Source organism: Coturnix japonica, chromosome 10 (genome assembly GCF_001577835.2).
Source record: "Coturnix japonica isolate 7356 chromosome 10, Coturnix japonica 2.1, whole genome shotgun sequence".
In the NCBI taxonomy this organism is placed as follows: Eukaryota; Metazoa; Chordata; class Aves; order Galliformes; family Phasianidae; genus Coturnix; species Coturnix japonica.
Genome location: NC_029525.1, coordinates 17,380,439 through 17,401,137, shown reverse-complemented (window position 1 = coordinate 17,401,137; position 20,699 = coordinate 17,380,439). Strand labels below are relative to the sequence as shown.

Below are 20,699 nucleotides of genomic sequence, written 5' to 3'. Positions count from 1 at the left end.
GACATACCTTCTTTTCCTAACTTCTTTCCATTTAATCAAAACATCTTGGGGCTCAGAGTGAGCTTTGCAATCTCTCCATGGTGTGCAGGGAGCAGCTCCCTTAAGTCAGAAGGTCATAAGGGGCTCCCAGGCATCCTAAATTCGGGGTGCAATGTACCAGCAGTGGTCACACCTTTCTTCTGCCTGGGAGAGAGGAAAGGGATGAGCTCTGCAATATGTTCCCCGTTGAAATAATGGGTTCTCCAGCTCTCAACACCTTCAAATCACAGCTATTGTCTTTCAGGTTTTGTGCTGCCACCCATGTTCCCATGCAATGAAAGCATTGAAAACAGTGCAATATAGATATATATATATACCACCATGAATTCCCAGATCTGCATTGTTTTGGCATTCGGTGTGAGCCTTGCACAGTCTGCAGCCATGGATGCAGCCATGGACACAGCCATGGCTTGTGCAGGACCGTGAAGCAGGACAGAGCGTGGGTTTAGTGGTCCAACAAAAGCAAATCCAGCAAGTCAATTCTTACTGCATCAGCCGAGAAGACACAACGTGGGCATTTCCATCAGCATCCCTGTTTTCAGCTTTTTTCCCAGGGAAGAATGTTAGAAATATGTCCTGTCATGTTGCTCTGAGCAGTCTATGTGCTTCACATTAAATTCCTTCCTTTTTTTTTTTTCTTTTGTTTTCCCCATAAGGACCGCATGAAAAGGAAGGCAAGGGAGGGCTCGTTTGGTTCTTATTTGCTCTTAAATCTTCCTTTATTAGCCAAAACATGATGCAAGGCCACTGCTCTGGGCTTTGCAGGGGGCTTTGCTTGCTCTGGACCACTGGGAGTGCAAGGGGAGGATTTGGGGTGACCCAATATTGCATGGGAAGGGATAGCAGGATGCTCTCATTGGATCTGGATCATTTGAGATAGGGCATTCTAGGAAGTTTTGTAACTACTTAGAGCACAAGTTTACAAAGCACAAGTTAAAGGGAGGGGTTGATAACCCATAAGCTGGCATCGCTGCCTTGGGGGGATGTTCCCCTGATCCCACAGGCTGCACCTACACGTTCCCAACAGCTGCAAAAGCCTCCTCCTGAGCTGCCAAGTTTCCATGGGAATTTGACATCTTCAGCTAATTAATCACTTCTATTTAACCCAAGAGGAAAAACAATACTATTGTCTTTGGAAGGCAAAAAGTCCGTTTTTGTGAGCTTCTCAACCCCTTCATGCATTTCCGCTGCATTTATTGCAGTGGCTGTAAATATTTGGGCTTTCTTGGAGCCTCCAGGCATGATGTAGGGCTGGGGAATGGCTGGGATGGGCTGTTCTGCTGTCACCACCGTCTTTTGCTTTACACATTGCTGTTGAATGCTGGTAACTATTAATTAGTGGATAGTGCAATAACGGTGGTATTGGAGTATTAATTAGTGGGAGATTCCCAGGTTGGAGCACATATCCTGCAGCCCCAGAGGGATCCTGGACTCAGTGCGCTGGGGGCCACCAAGGTGAAGGTGCTCCAAGTTCCCGTTAAATCCCATCTGTGTTTCATTCTTGGAGAATGAAGAGTGAACAAATGAGGACATCATCCTTCGAGATGCCTCAACCTTTATTTCTTCTCATCTCCAAGTTCTTTTTCTGACTTCCACCCCAACATCTTTTCACATCTCATGTCTGTTGCCTTCTTTTTTCTGACCGTAATAATCTGTGTTGTAGAAGCAGAGAGCTGTGAGCAAACTCCTTGTGCACATCCAGGAGAAGGTACCAGAACCTCTGGATGCCATTGAGCATGGTTCCAGCTGGTTGCTATTTTATCCTAATTAATCTCCTCGTTAGCAGTGAGGCGGTAAGACAGGAAGTATTTCCATGGGAGTCCTTAAATACTTCTTAGGTTTTGAAGGTTTTCTCTTGGTGAGCAATCCCTTTTAGTAGAGATGGAATACAAGAATGAGCGCTTTCTGTCTTTGTAGAAGCAGTGTTTAAAAAAATTACCAATTCTGGCCTAACTGGGAACATCTGTGCTGGAAACAGTGGCTTTGCCAGCTGTTGTGTAGGGCAGCCCAGAACAAAAGAGGTCCTGTGTGTTCAGCAATCCGGATGGGGATGGCTGCATCCACCAATGGGTTCTTAAAGCAAAATGCAGTGGACTAGATTTATTTTGGGCTAACACGTTGGGAGCAGAAGGAGCCAGAAACCCGTGGTTCAGGTTATTTTTGAACAGGCCTGGAAGAAAGGGCCAAATTCCTCAGGTCCTGCTCTTCTCCTCCTTTGGTTTGCTGCTTTGTTCCAGTCTGGTCAAGTCCACAAGAAAGTGAGAAAAATGCTTGCAACGTGCCAGACGCATCCCACAGCCTTTCTGGCTCTATGTGCTTCTATCAGCTGATAAACCTCTGCTTATTTCAATGTACAGATGGGTGCCCAGCATCCTTGCCTGCCTCTGAGCTGGTTACTACTGGACCACTCTGTGCTGGTCATAAGTGAGCAACCCCAAGGTGGAGCAAATCTCCTGACAATTCAATTTTAAATATCTTTTTAGTGGAGAATATTCAGGGCTGATGAAAAGTCAGCCTGGGACACTGACAGGTGCCTCTTCTTTCAGGCTGGTGGTGGGGGCCCCCTATGAGACCAACGGACAGCAGAAGACAGGAGATGTCTACAAGTGCCCGGTGACCAGCGACACTCACAGCAACTGCACCAAGCTCAACCTAGGTACTGCATCCCAGGGCACAGATGGGGCTGGGTCGTTATTTCAGGTGTTTGCGTGATACCTGGAGCTGAGTTTTAAGCATCACTAGGATAAAACAAAGCAAGTCAGGATGGAGTGTCATGGTTTTGTAATTTTGTAATTTTGCTATCAGTATTCCACATCATAACATCAGATTATTATAAAGTTATTTAGTTAATAGAGCTGAAATTGTTTGATTCATTCATTCAGGACAAAGTCAGCAGTGTGTAACGACCACCTCAATCTCACCACACACCAGCCATGCAAAGAGTGGGATGTCCCAGGCTGGGGGATGAGTTCCCCACATTGCCCCATGTCAGTGGGAATGTGAGAGCCTGAGACTTTCCCAGGGTCTTGAGAAACAACTCTGTGGCTTAGGGGCAAAGTCTTGAGTGGTTTCACAGCAGAGCAGAAGTTTGCACTTTATTTATCATCATAATTCATCTGAACTGTTATGGGTTCCTACCAGAGCTGATAAGAGAGAAGGATCTTTGGCTCATCCATAGTGACTGATTGATTGGAAGCAAATATGGTTTAGTTTGAAAACACTGTGGTTTCTTCTTATTACTATTATTTGTTTTGTTTTGTTTTATGAGAACTTCAAGATTTTTCCAGTGAATAAATCTCTCATGTAAATTTGAGTTTTGCTAAGAAGTTCTCTTTCTCCATTGGAAACAAGCTTCAAATGACAAAAAAAAAAAAACAAAAACAGTTCAGAGAGCACACTCTGTTTTTACTTTTCTTATCTTGTCTACTTAGCATTGAGGCCACGTGAGTAAAAGCAAGTCCAGGGCTGCCCTGCAGTGACCCCAGGCATTTCTGTATGGCCAAGGTGTGCAGAGCAGGACAACAGTTGGCTGCCACAGGAGCCAGCAAGGCTGGCAGGGACATTGTCCCATTGCCTCCATCATCCCCATCATTCCCATGTCCCCATCATCCCCTTTGTGCTCATCATCCCCATTGTTCCCATTTTCTCCACCATCCTCATCATTCCTGTTGTCTCTATTTTCTCCATCAGCCCCATGGGCCCCACCAGGATTCCCAGCCCAGGTCAGTGGGCATCAGTGAGGGTTAAATAACCTCAGCTTGAGTGGAGGGAGCTTGGATGCGCTCGTGAAGCTGCACTGGGGGAATGAAAGGGTTAGACAGTGTTTTTGTCAAAGCTAAATGCTATTCATGTTAACCAAAATAAAGGGTTGCCCCATGGGCCGTTCCTGGTTTCTGGACTGTGACATGGGAAATGAAAGAAAGGCACAAATATAAATGCACGCTGGCCCAACATTAAAGGACGACGTGCTAGAGCTGCTCAGAGGGGTTTCTCTCCTAAGGACTTCCTACGTAAGAGTCTGTGACTCACAGTTTCATTCCCAGAAGGCATTTCTCTTTGTTTGTTGTGGCCAAAGGAAAAAAGAAAGAAAGAAAAGAAAGCCTTATCTTAACAATCTGCTTCAAAAACAAAAGGGAAAGCACCAACTGCAGCTCTCTGTGCCCTGGCTCTGGTGGCAGGGATGCCCCATGCAGGCTAACAGCCGCTAACCGTGTCCTCTCTCCAAAGGAAGAGTCACTTTGTCCAACGTGTCTGAGCGCAAGGACAACATGCGCCTGGGACTGAGCCTGGCCACCAACCCCAAGGACAGCAGCTTCCTGGTGAGAGTGGGGGGACCCTCAGCTCGGCACGTGTATGAATGCATGCAGACATGTTTGAGCACATATTTTTATGCATGTTTATAAAGAGGCACGTGTGCAAATGTTTTCTCAGCTCTCAGCGTGCACTGTTGGTGGTTCAGGAACTGGGTGGTGGGCGGCTGCCAGCTCTGCATGGTGGTGATGTTGGTGCTGGTCATGGTGATGTTGGTGGTGATGGTGACGCTCCAAGTGATGCTTTGAGCTCCTGCTTCCCCACACAATGAAAAGCTGCCATTCCCTGATGCTGTCTCCCATTCCCCCAGGCCTGCAGCCCTCTCTGGTCCCATGAATGTGGCAGCTCCTACTACACCACCGGGATGTGCTCCCGTGTCAACGCCAACTTCCGATTCGCCAAGACGGTGGCCCCAGCTTTGCAAAGTAGGAGAAACTCTCGCATGCCCTCTAACCCTCACCCTGTGGGGTTGGGACTTGATGTTCTGCACAGGTCCCTTCCAACCCCTACAAGTCTGTGATTCTATGCTTGAAGCTGGCATAAATTTCTGCTCCCTGAGCACTTCGATACTGTTAAGAAAACAAAGCTCTGTCGGTGCTTGCGAGAAGGCGAGATAGCAAAGGAAATTATTGCAGGGCAGTGATTCAAAGGGGGTTACGAGCACAGACATCTGGTAAACATTTTCCTTCTGACTGACACCAGGAGAAGACAAAAATACCTTATTCTTCCAAAAGCAGAACGAAAAAGCATCCAGAATATTTTATCAGTGCAGCTCAGAAGGCAAAATAGGGAAAGAATTCAGGACTTGGCCACATAAAACAAAGAGCTCATTGACTGGAAGCTAAATATCCTGGCCCCAATTTGTAGATTCGGGGGCACGATTTGATTTTGAGATATTAAACAAGCTTCCTGGCTTTCCTGTGGGTGGTGGGAAATTACAGAGGGTTGTCCCAGGGTCTCAGCTCTGCCAATGCTCCTTCTTCTCAGCCTGGCATAGGAAGGAAAGGGGAGGTTTGGGTGGCAGAGGCAGTGGGGCAGACCCCAGCACCAAATTTCAGGTGTTGCTTTCCTCGTTATGATCAGGTGCCTCTTGCTCTCATTGCAAATGGGTGTTTGATAAAGAGGGCTGTATGAGATAGGATGGAGGGCTGAATCTGAATTAGAAAATACACTGCAGGATGTTGTTCTTAGCTATTCAGACTGCTCTTGGCAGGGAGGATGCACGTGGCTTCTTTCTGCCCTGTTGGAGTGAATACACCCAGAAGGGCTTTATGAAGGATTGAAGTAAGATGTTTTTTCCAATCAAATCATCAGAGCAAGTACCTGATGGCGAGGAAGGGGGCCATAAATCCCCACTTCTCAAGGGCTGACAAGTCCTTTCAGTACTGCACCGTGTATCTTTCACAGGATGCCAGACATACATGGATATAATCATCGTCCTGGATGGATCAAACAGCATATATCCCTGGGTTGAAGTTCAGCACTTCCTGATCAACATCTTGAAAAAATTTTACATTGGGCCCGGCCAGATCCAAGTAAGGCCTCAGCTGCTGCCGTGTGGTAGCTTTGTGCAAGGTCTCTGTTTGGATAGAATGCTGTAATGTGAGCATTGGATGCATGCGTTGTGATGCTGAGCCCATGGAAATAATGCTCACATTAATGTCCCTAAATGAGCTATGGGGAGCACAGCAACCCATACCCCAACCAGGCATGGGGAGGATGAAATCATATGGAAATGTAGGAGTATTGCCCTGGGTAGACATAATTGTGCACTTATTTGTGCAGGGATTTTGCACAGCTCTGTGATGAGGAAAGGGAGGAGGGAGGTGTTATGGCCACTGCTGATTCCTCAGCGCTTTGCACTGATAACACCCAGTGGGTCCTAAAGGAGGTGGTGTGGTTCTGCACTGGATCACAGCCATAGATCTGCCACTTTGCAGGGCTGGAAAAGCATCTTGTCCAGTTGGTGTGCCCCACTATGCAGCAGGTTTTGTTGTGACGTGTCTGTGCTCCCTAGGTCGGAGTTGTTCAGTATGGAGAAGACGTGGTCCACGAGTTCCATTTAAATGACTACAGGTCTGTAAAAGACGTGGTAGCAGCTGCCAGCCACATAGAGCAAAGAGGAGGGACAGAGACCAGGACTGCCTACGGGATAGAGTTTGCGCGGTAAAAGTCCCTCACGTTACCTTCATCCCCATAAGTTTAAACTCAGTGCCTTCTTCCCTTCTTTCCTCCATCACACTCCATCCCTCCCTGCAGTCTGCAAAGCGTGGGCACAGGGACACAGCTGGGATGCAGGGCACCGCCTTGGGATGCATTGGGGTGGCTGTGACCCTTGCGGTGACTCTGAGCAGCCCAGGGCATCTCTTCAATTGCAGCTCGGAAGCGTTTCAGAAAGGTGGCCGGAAAGGGGCAAAGAGAGTAATGATTGTAATCACAGATGGAGAGTCGCATGACAGCCCAGACCTGGAGAAGGTGATTGAGGACAGCGAGAAGGACAACGTCACCAGATACGCGGTGGCAGTGAGTAGCGGGGTGCTTTGGGACAGCTCTGTTCATGGCATGAAAACACCTGACCTCCACATCCCTTCCTCCACCCCAGGTGTTGGGTTATTATAACAGAAGAGGAATCAATCCCGAAGCCTTTCTGAATGAAATTAAATTCATAGCGAGCGACCCCGATGACAAACACTTCTTCAATGTCACGGATGAAGCAGCACTTAAAGACATTGTGGATGCTCTGGGGGAAAGGATTTTCAGCCTGGAAGGTGAGTAATGCCTTTCCTGCCCTCTCCAGATTCCAACCCAGCCAATGGGAGCTGTGATAGCCACAGAGCACAGGTGCCTGTGCCTCCATTTGATGCTCACACCCTAGGAGGGCCTAGGCTGAGCAAACCGGTGAGCTTTTTGGTTTTCACTGCTGAATTATCTCCATTTCATAATGAAAGTGCATAGTGGGACAAGGCATTGAAACTGAAGATGGAAGGCTTTCACTGAACATAAAAGAAAGAAGATTTGGGGGAATTCTGGTCAATCCAGCTCCTAAACTCCCCATCAGCTACCTCAGCCAGCCCAGTACTTCTCCATGGTGCAATATCTTACTGGTTGAGGAATTTCATCTAATGCAATGAAACAAAACCCTTTGAATTCATGTTTTTTTAATTGTTTTTAATGTAACCCTGCAATTTGCAGCTAGGAAACAAGGCAGCTGCACAGAGGCAGTGCTCACACTATCTATTCTGTATTTATTCAATGGCTCATTAGCAGCACAAATGTGTGTAATTGTGGTAACTGCGAGATATTTGTGCCAGCTGACGTCATTTGTGCTCAGCAGGGTGGAGGTGCTCTCATCCCATTCAAACCAATGTCATCCCCTACAGGAGAATTTTGCATTAAATCCCTTCTTATCCTTTTTAAGGAACCAACAAGAATGAAATCTCCTTTGGTTTGGAGATGTCCCAGACTGGATTCTCATCACACATTGTGGAGGTAAGAGGGTATAACCGCTTCATTCAAGCCCATGGAAAAGGGGTGTGAAGTGCATGCTGCTTTAGCACAGGGAGTGCTGGGGTCACTGTCCTTGGGGGTGTTTCAGAGCTGTGGGGATGTGGCACTGAGGGATGTGGGTAGTGGGCACAGTGGGGTGGGTTGGGGATCTTGGGGGTCTTTTTCAGCCTTAATGCTTCTATGATAGCCTAGAATCTGGGCATTTAGGGATCCCACAAAGCCAGCCTCTTGGGTTGTGAGGTCCTCACTCATGAGTCACCTTCACCCACACAAGCAAAAAGTAGGAGAATCATCTCTGATAAGCAAGAAATAGTAGGAAAAGAGGCTTTAAAAATAAAAGGGAACCAATTGAGATGCAATGTGAACATCCTGGATGCTGTGCTGACCATGCCATCTCTGCAGGATGGGATCCTGCTGGGTGCTGTGGGTGCCTATGACTGGAATGGGGCTGTGCTGAAGGAGACCAGCAGTGGGAAGGTGATCCCACTACGTGAGTCTTACCTGCAGGAGTTCCCTGAGGAGCTGAAGAACCACGGCGCGTACCTCGGTGAGGCAGCTTGGCTGGGCTCTGCAGATGGGATTTGGTGCACAGTAATAGGAAGCACAAAATGCTTCCCAAGTTGGGAAGAACTGCCAATGTCAGGGGTAATGTCTGTACCTCTGGTAACCTCAGTGCCAAGGGAGAGCCCCACAGCAGCTGCATCACGCAGCACAAATGTGATTTTGGTGCAGGAGGAGCTTAGGCCCAGGTCATTCCCAATGCTTACTGGAACAGCTTAAAAAACACTGATGAAATTTCATGTCCGGGGAGGAAATACCTGCTGTGCTAATCTGTTCCATGTGTGGGAGTCCTGCAGTGAGGATCCTGGGCTGGTTTGCAAAATGAAGCCTCTACCCAGGCTGTGTGTGCTGAGATTGGGGGCTGCTCACCCACCAGGACACCAAGAGCCCCAGGCACTCCTTTCCTTACTGGAAACAGTGGGAAAGACAGAAACAGCAAGAAAGCCCCAGTGTGCCCTGCCTTGGGGTCTGAGTGCTTCAAGGTTGATGCTCTGCTTAGAAATATCCTCCCAGGAGGGGAATATGTAGAGAAGACAGAGCCTAAGGTAGGGTCAGTGCACAAGGAAAAGGGTTCTGTGAGTCCCTACAGCCCCTGGGCACTCACATCTCAGCTCAGTGTGACTCTGGGAGATCTGAGCCAGCCTTGGAGCCAGCTGTGCTTTGAGGCTCTAAAACTATTTGTAGGAACCCAGAGCAGGCTGCAAGTTTGAAAAGTGGGGTTTGTCAGCCCCGTTGTTATACTGCTGTGTAAGCAATTTAACTGCAGCCACCAGCAAAAGCCACAGCCTGGTGTGCAGAAATGCTGGGGTCAGAAATGGGGATCGCTTGGGGCTGTTAGTTTGGCAGGGTTATTCCCATACACGTTTCTGAGCAGAGTTTGGGGTGGGTTCATGGCTTATATTGCACTGTGAATTTTCACTTTGAGCATCAGCAAAATCTTTTGCACAAGCAAATTGCTTTGGATGTGGGTCTGGAAGAGTGATGTAGTGGCTCTGCAGCAAGATCAGCACATGCATCCTGCTAGGGTTTGCTTTCCTTCAAGCAAGCCATGAAATACAAGTAGCCAGGCTATGGAATGGCCTCATTGTCAGTGGGAGATGGGTTTTGCACATGGCTGCCTCAATGGATGCCAAAGCCCTGGAGCTGGCTGTGCTCTAAGTGATGTGGGAGAAGCCTTGGTCACAGTTTACCAGCAGGTCGGAGGTGACCCTGTGCAGGATATAGGATGGGACAGGCAGGAGGCAGATCCTACTCACTCCATACCCACCCCACAGGTTACACTGTCTCCTCTGTTGTGTCCACTGCACGTGAGAGGCTCTACGTTGCAGGAGCACCCAGGTTCAACCACACAGGGAAGGTCATCATCTTCACCATGCACAGCAACCGCAACCTGACCATCCACCAGGCACTGAAAGGAGAGCAGGTAATGTGAGACATGGCTGCAACGCCACCTTCTGCTCCTTCTCTCCCTGCACGCAGCATGGATTTGCCCAGCTGTTGTGCTCTCCCATATTGATGTTCCTCATTCATTTTGTATCATAACATATGAATAGCTGGGGATCTCCAGGCTGTTGCTGCACATGCAGCCCCAGAAGGTGCAGGAGAGGAGGGGACTGGAGCTGTTCTTTCAGGCAGGGTCACCATCCATCTCTTGTCTCCCCCAGATTGGCTCCTACTATGGAAGTGAGATCAACTCCCTGGATGTGAATGGCGATGGTGTCACAGATGTTCTGCTGGTGGGAGCCCCCATGTACTTCAGTGAAGGCAGGGAGAGAGGCAAAGTCTACATCTACACCCTGCAAGAGGTACAAGCATGTCAGTGCCACCACAGAGCTCAGCAGGGTGGCTCGTTATGGTACCCATGTGCCACAAACCTATTGTTTTGTGGGACTCACCTCTTGTCTGTTTCCCCTTTAGGGTTTTCTGGGCTTTCTGCTGACACCATTTCCCACTTTCTCCTTGCAGAACCACTTTGTCTCCAGCGGGGCCCTCGAGGACCTGCAGAGCTACCAGAACTCACGCTTTGGCTCCTGCATTGCTGCTGTGCCTGACCTCAACCAGGACTCCTACAATGACATTGTCATAGGGGCACCATTGGAAGATGACCACCAAGGAGCCATCTATATCTTCCTCGGCTTCGAGAAGACCATCCTGAAGAAATACAAGCAGGTACAGCTCCCAGGGCTTAGGGCTCCATTCTTTATCTACTGTGTTCATGGACACTGATGGCCATTGCCTTCACCACACTCAGTCTGAAGTCAACATCCGTCAATGTCCATGAACACAGCAATAGTGCATTCAGTCATTGATTTACATGAGCCAGGAATTTATGCTGTTTTTTCTTGCTGCACAGTCATCCTTTATTTTCTCTTTTGGTGGGCCCAAAGGCAAAACAAATGCATGGTATGGAGAACATATCTCAGCATTCAGAGCAGCAGTTTGCTTTAGATAAAATATTAAAAATACTCATGAGGAACAGTAAATGTCAGCAGAAATCTTTTGGATTGTGACTCCAAAGGGAAACTTCTCACATCCTCTGACAAACTAAGTTTGATGAATACTTGGGAATAGGCATCCTCAGTGTCCTGGGAAGCTGCCACAGCAAACCTTGGTGCACCCACACTCATGTGAATACCCAAGCTTCACAAATGCTGGCTTTGCAGGCAGAGGTACAAACTCTTCCCCTTTTGCTTTACAGCGGATAGCAGCTGCAGACCTCGGACCAGGCCTGATGTATTTTGGATGCAGCATCCATGGACAGCTGGACCTGAATGAGGACGGGCTCATAGACTTGGCTGTCGGCTCCCTGGGGAATGCTGTGGTGCTGTGGTTAGTCCCTTTCATTTGGCACTGTCCTCTGTCCAAAGTCCATTGCAGTTTGCTCGTGTTTTCAGGGGAAAATAATCTCCTAAAATTCCAACCCATCTTTCTAGAATAACACCCGCTGTCTGGTGGGGCCGTGGGGTTCCAGATGCAGTCTTAGAAGAGCATCAGGGATGTTTTACATGGGATCTCATCATTATTTCCCTGGGAGTTTCAAAGCAGTGTATTCACCTGTGTCAATACCCAGGTTCTTCCTACTCTTATTTATTAAGACAACAATAATTTCAAACAACTTGGGAGGTTCCTTGGGGCTGTTAGGATGCAGGTAGCTGCCCCAGTGGAAATGCTCTACCTGCACACCCCCTGAGGCTGCAGAAGCACTATTGTGCATGCAGGGCACCAAGTCCTGCTCTCAGCAGTGAGCTTCTCCACTGTCATAAGCAGGGGGCAAATGCATCGAGGAGACCCTGTGCTTCCAATGCTACACAGCTGAGCTGAGAACAGGTCTGAATGCTGCCTTCGGTCTTCTCCATGTTGAGAAAAAAGTGTGAGAAGGGTGAATCTAGAGATCTGGGGTTTTCTGTAGGATGCTGTGGTCATGCACAGGTGCTCCATGCTGCAGCAATTTGCTCACCCCTCAGGTCCCGCAGCGTTGTCCAGATCAATGCCAGTATCCGCTTCGAGCCCCCCAAGATTAACATCTTCACCAAGGACTGTAAGCGCAATGGGAAGGATGCCACTTGCATGACAGCCTTCGTCTGCTTCACTGCCGTCTTCCTCTCAGCCCACTTCCAGACAGCCAGTGTGGGTAAGCAGTAGGCAGAACCCCCATGTGCTCCTTAGGGGGCTCCCAGCCCTGCAGGTTGCTCACCTCTGCCCCAAGACACAGCTGTCCCACTGCCTTGCAGCCATCAGGATGTGCGCAGTCCCGCAGAGCTCCCCTTGCTCTGTGCTGTAGCAGCAGGACACATCTGCACTCCAGATGTGCACATTTCTGATGAGCTTGGAGCAGCTTTACTGTCAGACTGCTCTGCTTTGAAAGCACCGTGAGCTGCTGTGACCCCACATCCACCGCAATGCCTGGGGCTCAGTGGGGATGAGGGCAGCTCAGCATCAATGCTGGCAGCAAATGCTTTCAAAGGGTGCTCCAGATGGGGAAAAAGCTGATCCTGAGCAAAGCTCAAGAGCCACCAACCCCTTGTTTCACCACACACTGGCCGCAAGGTTGTCCTATTTGGAGTCAATAGAGGACCCTCAGTTGCTTTGCTGTAGTGCACCTGGGAGAACACAGCACACCTGGAAAGCAGCACCTCCAGAGCAGTTACAGGTCAATGTATGAGCTAAATATTTGCACATCCTGCTCATAACCCAACATTTCCTTTGCAGCTCTGCAATACGAGGCGGCCATCGACGAGCGGCGGTACGCACCGCGGGCACTGCTGGATGAGAGCGGTGAGCGGCATGCACAGCAAGCACTGGTGCTGCCAGCAGGGCAGGAGCACTGCGAGACGCTGCGCTTCCATGTGCTGGTGAGTGGGGCTGTGCTGAGGTCCCGCTGCTGCAGGGCTGCATCTGCAGGAGGGAGGATGCTCTTCCCTTTGTGCAGAGCAGAGATGCAGCAGCGTGCGTCCATAGGGTGATGGCTGAGGGCTCAGTGTGGCTGGGGAGGAGCCTGGTTGCTGAGCATGGGTTTATTTGCACTGGGTTTGATGTCTTCAAGGATGGGTCATGGAGCTGCACTGCATTCCAGCTTGCTCTGTGCACGTCTTAGGGATAGAACTCGCTCTGTGCCTGGATCAGGGTGGTTCTTCCACTCTAAAGTCAATGCAAATTCACTTTTTCCCATTGGAAGCCATTCAGCCCCTGCTGCTCCTATCTGCTGCATCCCAAAACTCATGGTCTCCTCCCCAGGCACGGGAGCCGACAATATCCTTGATGTCATGTGTGGGGGAAAACTGATGCACAAATCTGGCCAAACTCAAACATTCCCAGCAAATGATGAGAATTCTTTGGAGGCCAAAGAGGCTGCCAGACTGGCCAGGCCCCAAACCCCAGCCTGAACTGCCATGAACTTCTGGGAAATTTTTGGTTCTGAAAATGGAGCTTAGAGATGGAGTTTGGGATTTAGCTCCAGAAGCATCGTGCTTTGAAGCAGCCTCATGCACATCATGTGTTTGGGGCATGACAGACATGGGGAATTTATGGAGTGACGTGTGTGCTGTGCTGTTACCACCTGGATGAGCTCCAGGGATGGACCCCAGGGCAGCTCTGGTGTGTAAGGTGCCCAGGATCAGCCCCCACCTGCACCATTGGATGTGCTCATGTGTGGGTGCTGCTCAGCACTGCAGGGCTTGCAGAGTGTCCCCGTCCCTCGGTAAGGGTTAGCTGGAGAGGGAGGATGATCACACACAAGGGATTCTGCATTGTAAATTCTTGTTTCACAAAATAACTGCAAGCAGTGGCCCTGTCCTCACCAACACTGCTTTCTGCCTCCTGCAGGACACAGCTGACTATGTGAAACCGGTGACTTTCTCCATTGACTACGAGCTGGAGCACCCTGAGAGCGGCCCCGTGCTGGACGATGGCTGGCCCACCTCGCTCCGGGTCTCAGTATGTGAATAACCCTCACTCAGGGCATCACGTAGTGGGGTGGCTGCAATGGTCTGAGCAAGGAATCCCTGCTGTCTGCTGTGACATGTCCCTGTTCCTTGCAGGGCAGTTGGACTCGATGGCCTTTAAAGGTTCCTTCTAACTCAATTGCTTTTATGATTCTATGAAAATTCACCCAGTAGTGGCAACCTGGCAAAGCACCAGATGCTGAGCGTTTCTATTACTTATTCCTAGGGAATTTTGCCATGGGATTTGGGAGTTCTGGCTGGAGATGCTGCACTGTGGGGGTGCACATCCACAATAGCCCTGGTTTTAAGCAGACATTAACCATGGGAGCTTAGCTGCAGAAGGGTGGGTGCACAGCAGGCATGATTAGTGTGGCCCAGCAGCTGGGTGGGACTGGTGACTGTCAAGGACAGTTTAGAGATCAGCGTGGTAAGTGGGCTTATCCCCAAAGGAAGCATCTGCTACCTTACCCTGGGGCTGCCACCCCCATCCCTCCTGTGAGCAGCACAGCCTGATGTTCTGCAGGGCAAAGCCATCACTGGTCTGCTCTTGCTGTCCCCACCAGGTCCCTTTCTGGAACGGTTGCAATGAGGATGAGCACTGTGTCCCTGACCTGGTCCTGGATGCCCGAAGCGATGTGCCCAGTGCTATGTGAGTTGCCCACAACAGGGGCTTGCTCCCCAACTCAACCCCAGCAGCAGTACAGGTCCCTCACTGAGAACTTGGATGCTCCCCTTATGGGTGGTGTGGGGCTGGCAGAGCACAGAGCAGTCCTGCTCCACTCCCTGAGCATCCCCACTCCCAACTGGAAACAGATTGGTGTATTTCTAAATGACTCCTGTCAGATGCTGTGGTGCTGGGGCCCCAGAGACAAATCAGAAAATAACAGGGGGATAAACGCCAGGCTTGACTCACGCAGCAGAAATAATTATATGCTATGTCTGATCCCTTAAAGAGCTTTGAAAGGTCATCTCAGGGGGCCTGGGCCTCTGCTCGCGTTGGTGGCAGTGGGTTCTGTGCTGAGCTCAGGGCGGTAAAGAGGTGACATCTGCTGAGGAAATCACTTCAGAGGTTGTGTGTTGGAACAGACACGTTCCTTCATGTATCCCAGTGAGGCTGCAGGGCTTTGTTTGCTCCTGGAAAAAAAGCAACACCCAGGGATGTGATGAATTGATGCTGTGGGATTTATATCCTGCCCTTGTCCTGCAGGGAGTTCTGCAGCAGAGCCCTGCGCCGTGCAGCACCCGCCTGCTCTGCCTTCAGCCTCTCCTTTGACGCTTCTGTCTTCATCATTGAGAGCACCCGCAGGAGGGTGGCTGTGGAAGCAGTGCTGGAGAACCGCGGTGAGAATGCCTACAGCACTGTGCTCAACATCTCCTTCTCCAGGAACCTGCAGTTCGCCAGCCTCATCCCCAAGGTGCGGTGCTGGGAGCCCTGGTGGTTGGGGGAAGGGTGTCCTACACCTTGTGTGTTTAGCTCCTTGGAAGCTGTTGCCTCTTCAGCTCCTTATCTTGGAAATACAACAATGTTTTTCATTTCAAGTGAGTTGCTCTTGATCAAACGGCTGCTCTGTTCATAAGCACCTGGCTGCCATGGCTCAGAAGTAAGCAGATTGCTGACAGAGGTGTGGGGGCTGTTTGAGGCTTGGAGCTTCCCAAAGAGCTGGAGGAGTTTGGGCAGCAGGGACCCCATCCTCAAGCTGAGCTAATTAACCATTGCTCCTCATCTGGTCAGCGTGCAGAACAGTATCTCCCAATGATCAGAGCTCACAGGGAAGCATAGAGAAATCATCTTGAATATGGTTCCAAGAACAATCAGTTTCATTCATTCAGCTCTGTAGTTAAGCTTTGAAAGAGGATTTAGATGGGAAAGCTGGAAGGGGCTTGTTGGAAATGCAGCTCTCCAGGAGCTGTGTGTAGGGGCTGCCCCTGCAGTGATACATGGGGAGGGTTGTCTTTGCTTGTTTGTCAGATCTCTCTCTCATGAGGGATGTTTGCACACTTCATGAGGAGTGTGGCCATAAAGTGGTGCCTGCAGCCAAACCCAATGTTACATCTGTATCCCATTTCAGGATGACACAGACATCAGTATTGACTGTGCGACTGAAGAGAAGCACCCCAACAAGAGGGTCTGCAATGTGAGCTACCCCTTCTTCCGTGCCAAAGCCAAGGTAATGCCGTCCCCTCAAGAAACCCTTGGTTCATGGGGCCAGGTGTGCCCAACCCCAGAGCCAGCCATGGGCTCTGCAGCCCAGCCACAATTGAGATTCCATTTCTGAGACAAGGAGCCAACTTTCCCACCTTTACTTTCCACCACGCATTTTCCTGACTCAAATTAACCAAGACCAATCAGCTCCCTGCCCACCCCCACAGCAACATCTCGCTGAGCCACCCACCATTTCCAGGCCCCAGATCTGGCCAAAGCTGCACCGTGTCAAAGCCTGGAAGTGATAGGAGAACCCCAGGCTCCCTGACATCTCCCAAAAGGGCATTTTGGTTACTTGTGGCTGGGAGCGAGCAGGGAGCAGCTCCCCATGACCTCCAAGGGCTGAGAATGCATCTGCATGGCATCAGGTAGCCCCAGTCCTGCCAAGACAAAGACAAAGCTGGAGATGGAAATTTGGCCGGCGAGCAGCGGGAGCTTTAATATCATAATCAGCTGTGCAGTCCCAGACAGCTTGAGGTCATCGCCACGGCACTCACAGATGTGACACACATCCCTTGTTATTGCCATTGGCCCCCGGCCCCACCGGCTGACCCTGTGCTGCAGATGTGCACTGCAGCCCCGTGCTGCTCCCCCCAGGAGTGCCCTGTCCTAAGGGGCTGCTTTGTTCTCCAGCCTCAGAGTGAAAAATGCAGCACATCAGGGGAAGGAAGCAAATCCTGCACGTCTCCACATTGGCCTCTTTCCCCACTGAGAAGTTTGGGCTGCTCTGTGCGGTGCCCTGCAGCATCTCCCCACTGGTGCAGGAGGTTTTTCCCACATAACCCTTTCTCCCACCCCCCCACAGGTGGCTTTTCGCCTGGATTTTGAGTTCAGCAAGTCAGTTTTCCTGCAAAGCATGGAGATCTACCTGGTTGCCAACAGGTTAATGCTACCTGCACCCCATCACTGCCTGCAGCATCGCTCCCCCTCTGCCTGCAGCTGTCTGCTGGGGGGGGTTGGTGGGGAGGAACGTTGCTGTGCTTTGCTCAGTGCTGTGTTTGCTGCGTCCAGGTGGGGAAGAACCACATGGAAACACCAGCAGTGCTGTGGGTTCCCCTGCTCAGTGCCCATGGGGCCGCTCTGCTGCTGTCTGTGCTCAACCTTCCACCAAACACCTCACAGTTATGGCCTCAGGCTGATCAAAGCTCTGCAGTAGAATCGCTTCTCTCTGTGCTCTGGCTGTAAAGCAGAAACAGACCCTTTCCCATTGCACTCCTGCACCCCACACTACAACAAGGAGCTGCTCATGCTGTGCTCTGCTGCTCTTTCAGTGACAGCGAGGAGAAGGAGAGCACCAAGGAGGACAACGTTGCCCACCTCAACTTCCAGCTGAAGTATGAGGCCGACCTGCTGTTCACCAGGTGAGGGGTAGGGGGGCCACAGAGCGGGGGCTCTGCTCTGCTGCTTGGTGCCATGCTTGGAATATCAGCAGTGAGAAGCATGGAGGGAGCTGTGCTGTGTTAAATGCATGGATGGTCATTACTCATGGGGGAAAAACCAGCTTTCTATAGGTAATAATGTTCCTAGCAGATGTCTGCAGGCAGCGCTGGGGCTGTAAAGCTGCACCTGGGCTGGCAGCTGTGTGGCTTGCAGTCACATCTGCAAGCAGAAGAGTGTGCATGGAGGGCTTTGGGCATCTGCTAGAGCAGAGAGTGTCCTCTGTCCAAAGTAAGGAGGGAGTGAAGGCACAGCTGATAATGTATTAACCTGATTGCAAGAAGAAATGTGGCCTCAAGCAGCACAGCCTCTGGCACTGCTTGCTGTGATTTCAGGAAGGTTTTCTAGACCTTCAGCCACTCTTTTTTTCTTGTTGGGCTTTTTCTAACACTGGAGGATGTTGGGGAAGGGAAAATAAAGCCACATTACCAACAATTTACAGGAGCATTCTGTCCCTCTCTGTCACCACAGGGCATCCAGCCTTGACTACTATGAGATCAGATCCAACAGCTCCCTGGAGAGATACGACAGCATCGGTCCCCCCTTCCACTGCATCTTCAAGGTAAAGAATTGGCTGCATCCCACCCCCCCATTACCGCCCTGCTCTCCTCCCATCCCTCATCCCTGCCCTTTGTCCCTGCAGCTGCAGAACCTGGGCTTCTTCCCCGTGGAGGGAGTGGCCATCAAACTCACCATCCCTGTGGCCACCAGGGCTGGCAACCGCCTCCTGCTCCTCACCGAGTTCCTGGTGGACCAGGTAGGGAGGGATCCATCCCGGTGAAGCCCCTTGGCATTGGGTTTGGAGGTGGGATGGAGATGCCCCATCGTGGATGACCCCATGGTCACTCTGATGCCCCCAGTGCAGGCTGCGGTGTAGCAGTGACAGCTCTGATAGACAGGGCAGTGTCATGTCCCCCGTTCACACCTGGATGCAACGAGGTGGCGCCAGCACAGCTCCATCCCCATCTGCTTTTCCTACAGGAGAACACGACCTGCAACATCTGGGGGAACACCACCGACTACCGCCACACACCGATGGAGGAGGACCTGTCCCGCACCCCCCTCCTGGTAGGAACTGAGCCCTGCAGAAGATCCCCGGGATGATGAACCCTGGGGCCTGTCCCTGCTCGGTGACACAGGAGGGCACAGAGTATGCAGGGCTGATGCTCCCAATCCACCTATTCCCCCTTTGCAGAACCACAGCAACTCCGACATCATTTCCATTGACTGCAATGTGAAATTGGCCCCCAATGAGGAGATGAACCTCCATCTGCGTGGCAATCTGTGGATGAAGTCACTGAAAGCAGTAAGTCCTCCTAAAGGCAAAGCCGTGGGGCCGCCCTCGGGGATGCAGCTCCTCATCCCACGGTTGGTGCTGAGCTCCAGCCTCTCTTTGTGCAGCTGAAGTTCAAGTCACTGAAGCTGACCATCAACGCTGCCCTCCAGCGACACTTCGGGAGCCCCTTTGTCTTCCGTGAGGAGGATCCCAGCCGCCAGGTGAGCCCCGGGCTGGGAAACCCATGGGGGTGGGACAGCTCCACACAGCCCTATGGCTTTGGGGTTCTTCTGGCCTTGCTGGAAAAGCATGGTTAGTGGCTGGCAGAGGGGCTGGAGCAACCCATGCCAGGCACACAACAGCTTCAGGCAACCCATGTTGGGTGCCCAATGGCTCAAGCATCCCCTGGCATCACCTCCATTCCTGGCTCTTGCACCCCAAACCAACATATCTATCTCCGTGTTCTTTGCCTTCCAGATAACGTTTGAAATCTCCAAGCCAGAGGAGTGGCAGATCCCCATCTGGATCATCCTGGGCAGCACACTGGGGGGGCTCCTGCTGCTGGCACTACTGGTGCTGGTGCTCTGGAAGGTGAGCAATGCCCTGGGAGGGGGGGGGGGGACCCTGTCTGCTCACAGCTCCCACCTCTCACGTGGCTGCTGGGGAAAAATAAAGGCAGCTTCACACCAAGGGGCATCTATTGGGCATCACAACAGCATCTCTCTCTTTTTTTTTTCCCCCACATCCATTGTGTTCACATTTCAGGCTTCAACCGCCTGACGACATCCCTTTAAAAGAGAGGCGTTCCCACGCAGCCAGCCCGAGTGATGCTGGGCTTTTTCTCTTCTCTCTGCTCCCTACAGCTCGGCTTTTTTCAGAGCGGCAGCCGCCGGAGGGAGGCGGAGGAGCAGCAGAGCGCGGCTGTGCTGGAGTGATGCTGGCGGGGGGGGGCCTCTCGCTGCCTCCTGCGTCCCTCTCGGTGCTGGGAGAGCCGGGGGTGCATCGGGACGAGGGTGCGCGCTGTTTGGGGGGGTGTGAAATCGCCCCGACAGCTTCAAAACCCCGAAGAAATCACCAAGATCCGTGGCAGAGAAGAAGCCGTACACACACACACACACCCCATATGGTGGCTCTATGCCACGGGAGCACAGCGAGAGGAACTTCAGACTGTTTTGGGGACAGCTCGGCATTGCAGCAGCAACAACGGGACAAGCAGGAGCGAACCCAGCACACAACGTGGGGCTGCAGCACCTCCACGGGCACCAAATCCCTTACTTTTATGATCCATATACCTTCTAATTGCCAGCACGGAGCTGTGCCAAACCCCAGGGCACGCCTGTCCCCATCCCCCTCCAAAAAAGGGGCAAAAGGACCAAAGTTTGGCTCCGTCCGCAGGGCAGCGCTGGGGCAGACACAGGGTTGGAGTTGCCTTCTCCTTCATGCACTGAACACAAACAGTCGCAGAGCGAAGCACCTTAGGGCAGAACGGTGGCTGGCCGCGCTCAGCACCCGGCGGAGGGTCGGAGCTGTTCGACAACAGTCTTTCTTTATGGCGTAGCAGAATTATTTATGCTGATATTAATGTTAGCGGATGGGAAGGAAGCTACGTCCGCCCAACGTGTAACGGCGGTTGGTAAAGTTGGTTTTGGGGTGGAGGGGGGGAAGTTTTTTGTTGTTTTTAAAGGATTAAAAGTATGGTATTTGAAAACTGAAGGGCCTCCTGTCCCATTCTGTGCCACTGGGGACTCATCATATCCATATATATACATGCACACATATATGTATACATGCACATATATACATGTATATACATACACACAAGTCCCTATATATATGTGCACACATATACGCACCCATATATATAAATGTATACACACACAACCCATGCATATATATAAGCACAAATATACATCCTATATGTATA

General features: G+C 51.0%; 1 protein-coding gene across 3 annotated transcripts in view; it reads left to right on the top strand.

The window, feature by feature from the left end:
• Positions 1–20,488, top strand: part of ITGA11 (integrin subunit alpha 11) — a 48,778-nt gene extending 28,290 nt beyond the window's left edge. For 2 of the 3 annotated variants that reach the window (XM_015873348.2, XM_015873346.2), the window contains exons 3-30: positions 2,586–2,695; positions 4,267–4,358; positions 4,661–4,775; positions 5,758–5,885; positions 6,368–6,516; positions 6,729–6,873; positions 6,953–7,118; positions 7,769–7,839; positions 8,260–8,404; positions 9,693–9,841; positions 10,083–10,223; positions 10,384–10,587; positions 11,117–11,247; positions 11,883–12,049; positions 12,628–12,770; positions 13,741–13,851; positions 14,423–14,508; positions 15,067–15,274; positions 15,929–16,027; positions 16,868–16,944; positions 17,334–17,423; positions 17,971–18,061; positions 18,143–18,256; positions 18,481–18,567; positions 18,695–18,805; positions 18,901–18,996; positions 19,253–19,366; positions 19,639–20,488. In XM_015873348.2, the coding sequence (XP_015728834.1) occupies positions 4,308–4,358; positions 4,661–4,775; positions 5,758–5,885; positions 6,368–6,516; positions 6,729–6,873; positions 6,953–7,118; positions 7,769–7,839; positions 8,260–8,404; positions 9,693–9,841; positions 10,083–10,223; positions 10,384–10,587; positions 11,117–11,247; positions 11,883–12,049; positions 12,628–12,770; positions 13,741–13,851; positions 14,423–14,508; positions 15,067–15,274; positions 15,929–16,027; positions 16,868–16,944; positions 17,334–17,423; positions 17,971–18,061; positions 18,143–18,256; positions 18,481–18,567; positions 18,695–18,805; positions 18,901–18,996; positions 19,253–19,366; positions 19,639–19,710 (3,261 nt within the window). In that variant the 5' untranslated portion in view covers positions 2,586–2,695; positions 4,267–4,307 and the 3' untranslated portion in view covers positions 19,711–20,488. Of the gene's footprint in view, positions 1–2,585; positions 2,696–4,266; positions 4,359–4,660; positions 4,776–5,757; positions 5,886–6,367; positions 6,517–6,728; positions 6,874–6,952; positions 7,119–7,768; positions 7,840–8,259; positions 8,405–9,692; positions 9,842–10,082; positions 10,224–10,383; positions 10,588–11,116; positions 11,248–11,882; positions 12,050–12,627; positions 12,771–13,740; positions 13,852–14,422; positions 14,509–15,066; positions 15,275–15,928; positions 16,028–16,867; positions 16,945–17,333; positions 17,424–17,970; positions 18,062–18,142; positions 18,257–18,480; positions 18,568–18,694; positions 18,806–18,900; positions 18,997–19,252; positions 19,367–19,540 lie in introns of all 3 variants that reach the window. The other variant, XM_015873347.2, reaches the window with a different exon arrangement.
• Positions 20,489–20,699: the final 211 nt, after the last annotated feature.